This window comes from Montipora foliosa, chromosome 4 (assembly GCF_036669935.1).
Source record: "Montipora foliosa isolate CH-2021 chromosome 4, ASM3666993v2, whole genome shotgun sequence".
In the NCBI taxonomy this organism is placed as follows: Eukaryota; Metazoa; Cnidaria; class Anthozoa; order Scleractinia; family Acroporidae; genus Montipora; species Montipora foliosa.
Genome location: NC_090872.1, coordinates 4280615 through 4288114, shown reverse-complemented (window position 1 = coordinate 4288114; position 7500 = coordinate 4280615). Strand labels below are relative to the sequence as shown.

The 7500-nt window shown below is 40.0% G+C and overlaps 1 protein-coding gene across 1 annotated transcript in view; it reads right to left on the bottom strand.

The window, feature by feature from the left end:
* The window catches only part of LOC138000951 (uncharacterized), a 106905-nt gene that overhangs the window by 59318 nt on the left and 40087 nt on the right, over positions 1 to 7500 (bottom strand). The window contains exons 12-15 of the mRNA XM_068847619.1: positions 5272 to 5412; positions 4237 to 4506; positions 2727 to 3038; positions 1884 to 2153 (exon numbers count right to left, since the gene is read on the bottom strand). Coding sequence (XP_068703720.1) covers positions 1884 to 2153; positions 2727 to 3038; positions 4237 to 4506; positions 5272 to 5412 — 993 coding nt within the window. The remainder of the gene's footprint in view (positions 1 to 1883; positions 2154 to 2726; positions 3039 to 4236; positions 4507 to 5271; positions 5413 to 7500) is intronic.

Below are 7500 nucleotides of genomic sequence, written 5' to 3'. Positions count from 1 at the left end.
TTCCTCTTTAGAGAGGTTAAGTGTCAGCAGTTTCAGGTCGGTGGACGTCGGGAGGCCAATTATTGCTGGGACTGGGGTATCTGTGACATAGAAGGGTGCTCGGGTGTTTTCCCCTTTGTATGAACAAGGTATGGTAACAATACCGTGATGCTTGATTCGCGAGCCGCCATAGGCATGACATCCGAAGATGACAAGGAATCTTGTCTGAGACTTGCATGATCGTCTAGGTTGTGAGGATAAATTTGACGATAGAGCCGCATTGGGAGTATTTTTTCCTTCGCACCGGTGTCGAGCTGGACCTTAAGGATGGTGTTCTTGTGGGTGTCTTGTAGAAGGTGTAGATTAATTGATAAGAATGCTTCATCTCTATAAGGATTGGACTCTCTGCGCGAGACGCCAGCTATGGTAGTTGATTAAAAAACAACCGACTCAAATGCTGCTTATAATGTTGATTCGGGGCATGTCTGTGGGGCTTGGCCTCCGGCTTGTTCTAAGGAGTGAAATCGTTGTCTTCGAGTTTTTGATCTGCAGACTTTAGCGAAGTGGTTTCGCTTTTTGCAGTACAGACATGTCTGACCACGTGCTGGGCATATAAAGGTCCTTCCAACGTAACAACGTAAGACTTACAAAAGTTTACAAGAGTTTACAAAAGAGAAAGACAAAATGTTTACAATCAAAAAAAAGAAGGAAAACAAACAAAAAAACAATTATTTTGGGAGTTCAAAGTACGTTACTTCTCGGATCGACCCTGTGATGTGGCCAACTGTCATCAAATCATCGCATTTAAGTTAGAAATTGATAGTTTGTCACCGAAAGTGAGTATTTGCTACAAAATACGTTTTAGCAAATAAATGGAAAAAAGTAAAATAAATCGAATTAATCGAAAATGGATGCAATTCCTCTTTCAAAGCGCAGACCCTATGTGCAAAAATTGCTTTATAAACTACTAGAAAATAATTTTTATGACAAGAAAACATTTCCGAACCATCTAAAAAAAATTTGAAAGGTCGAGATCACTTCGTACCTCAAGACACGATATTTTTCAGAAATTCACCTCGCAAAGGGTAAAAAAATATTTCTGATCGACGAGCGCTTTGGTAGCTATTATCTTTTTTTCAAAGACCTTTACAATCTGTTAAAATCAAGATTTCGTTTAATTTTTTTGTGGCGTGTACCTAAGATTGAGTATTTCCTACGTTAGTTATAAAAAAGGTGCGTTATTAACTTCATAATAAAGCACATTATCGCAAATTCAGCTTTGCTGTGACAAAGAAAGTAGAAATGTTCGCTACATATCAATTAAAACCATTTTAAAGTCTTTTTACATGATTTAAATTTGCGATGGCAATTGAGGTTTAGTTACTCAGTCATGAATATAAAGAGAGAGACAGAGAGAGATAGAGAGAGAGAGAGAGAGATTGAGTGTGTGTGTGAGTGTAATGCGTACCACAGGTAGCCCAGTGTAAGCTTTTTGGAGCTTCTACTTAAAATAAATAAATAAATAAATAAAAATACTGAGGTAGGTGCCTCGAGATATGTCCAGGTTTGACCCTAATTAGATGCACGCGGATTTCAATAAGCGTCACGAGGTGTCTCCTTGCTCTTCTAGCCAAGTTCAACATCACTTGTGTCTCAGGGTACAGACAATTTATGTCACAAAGTGTCCCCCAAATGCTGCTCTTTAAGTGAAGAACTGCTGCATTTACCCAAAGCTAAAAATAACGCTAACCTTTACCCTTACCTTATTGTTGAAAATAGGTAGCAAATGCTTAGACTTAAAGGGACACTTTGTGCTGGATGTCAAAATTGGGCGTGCATCTAATTAGGGTCAAACCTGGACATAAGTGGCATATTAATGGCTTTCTAAGCATTTAAAAACTCACCATTGACGTAAACTGTGTAGAAGCGAGTGTAACGTTGTCCTCGACACTCATATGTTCCCCCATCATCCAGTTGAACATTTTTTATTGTCAAAGTGGCACCTTTTACCTCAATTCTCCCGTCTGGATTGAGTTCACTAGCAGTGGTGCCAATTTCATACCATTTAACAATCTCACGCTCATTCTGGTTTTCCGTTTTAAAGGAACATTTCACGGTTTCAGTGCTACCAAGATTAGAACTAAGGCTTTTCATTTCCAGGACTTCCACGTTGTCTAGAACAAAAATCGTTGTTTTGAAGAAATTACTTTCTAAATTTCCCATCGGTGTTTGCAAGTCTTTTGCAATAAATACATTTTTCAATTTAAAGATTCTTGTAATTTCATCAATTTTCAAGCACATTTTATTCTTCTATAACTGTTACGTGTAAAATTCTTCTATTTCAACTATAATCCTTTTCTGCTAGTTTTTATTTCTTTCATTTTTTTCCATTATCCAGTGTTCAATTTTGGGTATTACCAGAGAACTCGAAAGCTGCTTTGCTACTACGACTGGTACACACATACACTGTAGCTAGATCCTTGCTTTTTCTAGTGATTTCCATTGCTTGGTTAGATGAAAATGTGCAAATAAGAATGTTATTGTTGTTGTTGTTACAAATTGAGTTAGAGTGAAATTGAAGTTTGTTTGGGATTAACAGCACAGAATACTTAGCTTTACCCACAAATGTAAACAATATACTGATGAGGATGATCAAGTTAAAAAAAGCATCTGTCTCTAGTCACAACCTTCTGTTTGTCAGGAATAGATTAAATACACAGTCCTGGTGAAAAGTGGTGACTACTTACTTGGTACACACAGAGCCTGAGCCCCAATGTCGTCCGGACAGTTGCGCTCTCCATCTAAACGATTGCATTGGGCTAAAACGGATTCCTGTCCAGTACAAGCTATATCTGACATTACAGCGGGTATGTTTTCATCAGTGGTATTCATTCCCGTCATGAATTCGGCCAGGGCACCTCTAAAGCCGAGTTGTTTACAAACAACTTTGACATCATAGATATCCCATTTATTGCGACAGATCTTGCCCCACCTTCTGCGGTAAAAAACTTCTACTCTTCCACCATACTCAACTTTCGCCCCAATTAGGCGCACTGGAACTGAAAGAATGACACACCAATTAAAGCAAGGCTTGGTTCTAATTGTCCTCCACGTTTCTTTATTTGCAACAAACCATTGTTTTCTGTTCATTGTCCATTCCTTAATATCTCAACTTTATCTCAGCTGGACTAAAACTTTGAACAGGATAGGCGATGCTAAAAGCACTAAAACAGCGTGCAATATAATAATTTGGCGCTTTCAGAATCATCAGTCACAAAGACGGTGTCTGGTCTAGGGATTTGGGCGCTGGGGACTTAAATAAGTCCTGCTCTGCTGTGACATTTTTCTCGTTCATTCCAACTGCACCTTAGTGGCCATGCTTCCAATAATTAGTGCCTTGTCTTTTTTACCAGCAGTGAATCATTTCCTATAAAGCGAGTCACAGGTTATTATAAACTAACAAATAGGAATGATTTCAAGTTCGAGCGAGGCCTAACACTACTATGAATTTTTTTTTTTTTATAATTAGACAATTATTCCGTCAGAGATCATACCTAGTATTGGAATTGGGCCCACACAAGGACAGAGAAAACTTCTGACCGGGGTGGGATTTGAAACCACGACCTTCGGATTTGATCACCGCTGCTCTACCGACTGCTGCTCTACAAGGCCAGAACGGGAGCAATTTGTGGGTATGTCAGATATTATTCACAAGGACAAATTCGGCTCGGCCCAAGCCTAATTTAGATAATCGTTAGTTGTTGTCCTTCAGTAGCATATTGATAGTAATAATTTCAAGTTCGAGTAAAGCCTAACACTGCTGTGAAGTTTTTTTATACCCAATTATTCCATCAGAGATCAACCATAGTATTGGACGACAACTAACGATTCTTTAAATTAGGCTTGGGCTGAGCCGAATTTGTCCTTGTGAATAATATCTCACATACCCACGGCCTGCTCCCGTTCTGGCCTTGTACTTCAGTTGCGGTCGTGGGTTCAAATCACACCCTGGTCAGAGTTTTTCTCTCGCCTTGTGTGGGCCCAATCCCAATACTAGGGTTGATCCCTGATGAAATAATTGGGTATAAAAACTTCAGAGTAGTGTTAGGCCTAACTCGAATTGAAATCATTACTATCAATATACTGCTGAACGACAACAACTAACGATTAATAAATAGGGTTTTTAGTTGAGTGGTGTGTTAAAACTATGCGATGGTATATGAATAAGACAGGTTTTCTTTGTTCATACTATTGTACCTGAACACTGGATTCGTTTGTTAATGAGCCCACAACTTTGACCGATTGATGAACAGAAATGAGAAGTGATGTTCACCAAGCTTGTATTTCCTCTTTTCCAATTGCCTGTAAAATTGTCGTTACTGTAGTTATAGCCATTTACTTGGCAGGCAAGAATTGCTTCAGTATTGTTCCAATGTCCGGTGCAAAGCGCTTTCCAGGTGTTGTTCTTTTGAATTTGCATCACTCCAGTAGATGGACTGCCCTCTGTTTGAAAACGTACTAGAAACTCTAATAAAGGAAATTGCAGGGCTAGTGAATAACTGGCAATACCATAATTGTTAGCTGGGTTATAATTGACGAACATTACATGTATTTAAGGAGGCGCGGTGGCCTCATGGTTAGTGTGCTCGACTCCGGATCGAGTTGTCCGGGTTCGGGGCCTGGCCGGGGACATTGTGTTGTGTTCTTGGGCAAGACACTTTACTCTCACGGTGCTTCTCTCCACCCAGGTGTATAAATGGGTACCGGCGTAATGCTGCGGGTAACCCTGCGATGGACTAGCATCCCATTCAGGGGGGAGTATAAATACTCCTAGTCGCTTCATGCTACGGAAACCGGAGATAAGCGCCGGCCTTAATGGGCCTTCAGGCTCGTAACAGAGACTTTACCTTACATGTATTTATGTTGACCTCGGTAAATTAATGGAGATGTGATGACACCTCCTTGTATCCTTTTTTGGAAGGCAGTGTTGACTGGCCACCTATTTCTTATAACCAGTAGGACATGTGCAACAGGTATAGGGATCAACTAGGTTTCTCCCTCAGATCAGCTGGAGAAATCAAATGTGTGTACAAACATTTGCTAAGGCCAGGATGCTAGACAGTTCAGCAGAATTTTGCTTGAAGAAAGCTCGCAAAAAAAGCCACAAACAGAGAAGGAACATTCTGTAAATTACAAATGGTCAAGCTGACGAGCAAGAGGGTGTTAAACTCTATTTGAGGAGGTACTTTGCAAGCAATTGAGACACAAACAGCGTTGATTCTGGTAATATACCTTCTGGACAACTTGACGTGTTTGTGCACCCTCTCATAACTGTAACTTTGCATGGTATCCCAACAAATTGTGGCTTTGGATTTACGCATTCCCTTGTCTGCATCTGAATGCCATTGAAGTGCCTTGTACAGTTACTCCAAGCTGTTGTTATTGTGAAAAAAAAAAACAAAACAAAACAAAACAAAAAAAAACAACAAACAAAAAAAAAAACATTAGACGGTTGCTAATTTGACACCACTTCTCAGGAATATTGAATTAAGCTTCCCATTGGTGATAACGTTTTTCTTTTGTTATTGAAACTATTGTTTTTCGTTTCAAATTTAAGTTTAAATAGCTTACTCTGTTTTCCTTTTACTTTAGTGTGTAACCGTCGGTAAGTGCTGAGAAGGATTGATCTACGTTGCGAAAAATAAAAGGTTATGGGCCCAGGACGATGTTGTCGATGCTGTCAACTGGTTGAGTTGATTCGTGCTTGAGCTGAACAACGCTAGTGGATTTTGAATTTACGAGTAGGTTTTTGAATTTATGACGAGTTCGATTTCAAGTTTACTGTTTAGATGAGTCATGGAAGAGAAGTGGTCGATCGAGAAACTTGACGGGAGTAACTGGAACACTTGGAAATTTCAGATTAAACATTTAGTTATGGCGAAAGGATTATGGAATCTTGTAGATGGCTCAGAAGTCCTTGCAAGCGAAGCGACAGCAGCGGCGGCGGCACTTTTCCAGTCGCGGTTACACAAAGCGTTCTCGACAATTGTATTGGCGATTGACAGTGCCTAGCTTTACTTGGTCACCTTGTGCGAAAAACCTAAGCAAGCCTGGAATGCCTTGAAAAACCACTTCGAGCGTAAAACTCTCGCGAACAAATTGCTTCTGAAAAAACAGTATTTTCGCTCCGAGATGAAAGAAGGCACATCATTTGATCAACATTTAAAGTACATGAAGGATATTACTGATAAAACTTGCGGCAATTGGCGCTCCTATTTTTGAAGAGGATCAAGTTGTCACTTTGTTGGGAAGTTTACCAAGAAATTTTGCGACCCTTGTCACCGCCCTTAAAGCTAGAATGGATGGTGTTAGCCTGGATTATGTTAGGGTTAGGGAAATACGCCACGGGATTGACCAACATGTTATGGATGCGGTAATGTGGGTCACATTCACCGTTACTGTCCAAGCGATTCACCCACATGTTTTGGATGCAGTGATGTCGGTCATTTTCAGCGTTATTGTCCCAGGAAGCGTAAATGGCACAAAGCAAAGATAGCTGAGAGTGAAAAAGCCGACAGGGAAATTCTGACGTCGATGTTGAAGATGTTTATGCTGCAGCGTTCATGGTGTTTGTTGGAAATGTTAAGTCTGTGGATAAAGAATGCTATCCATGGCTGATGGACTCGGGTGCATCAAGTCATATGACAAAAGAGAAGCACGTTTTGACTAATTTCCAGGAATTTGAAGAGCCTGAAAACGTTGCTCTAGGAGACGGTCGTGTTGTGAAAGCATTGGGATCTGGACGCGTTCAAATGAATATGCTGTTTCCAGGAACTGATGCTAAGAAAGCTGTCTTGTATGGTGTGCTGTACGTGCCTAAACTCTCCTGCAACCTGTTTTCTGTACGAGCTGCAGTTGCTAAGGGTAACGCGGTCGAATTTGGCCCTAATAGTTGTTGTATCTGGGATGGGAATTTCTCCTTTATTGGTTAATAAACTGGCGCCAGATTTTTTAACCAATCACTAAGCATTGCAATTGCAATCGCGTAATTACCTTCGACAATTATTTGAAATTGCTCTAAAGTGAAAGTGGGAAATGTTATTGCAGTGAGTTGAGCAACTCGAGCAATGGTGCTTTGCACTATTACTAAAAATAGACTTTGTCACATGAACCCCCCGCGTAGACACAAAAAAAAAAATTGATCTTATGGAAGGAAATGTATGAGTGAGGTAAGTGATAGTGCAGGAAAAAAGAAGAAAACTTCATAAATCTGCGGAGTTGGTTTCTAAAAAGGAGGTAGAATGGTTAGTACTAAACACTGTTGATTTAAATCGGACTCACAGTATGAAGGTAAATGACCATAAGTTGCCGAAATCCCTCGAAGAGTTGCAGGAATCAGGAGATAAAGTCTTCATATCGCTGCCAAACCGTTGTAAGACATCGAGAAATGGAAACCTTGGCTAATCAATTGAACGCGGGAATTATTAACTGTGAAAAATATATATTTGTGCTCTACAAAAG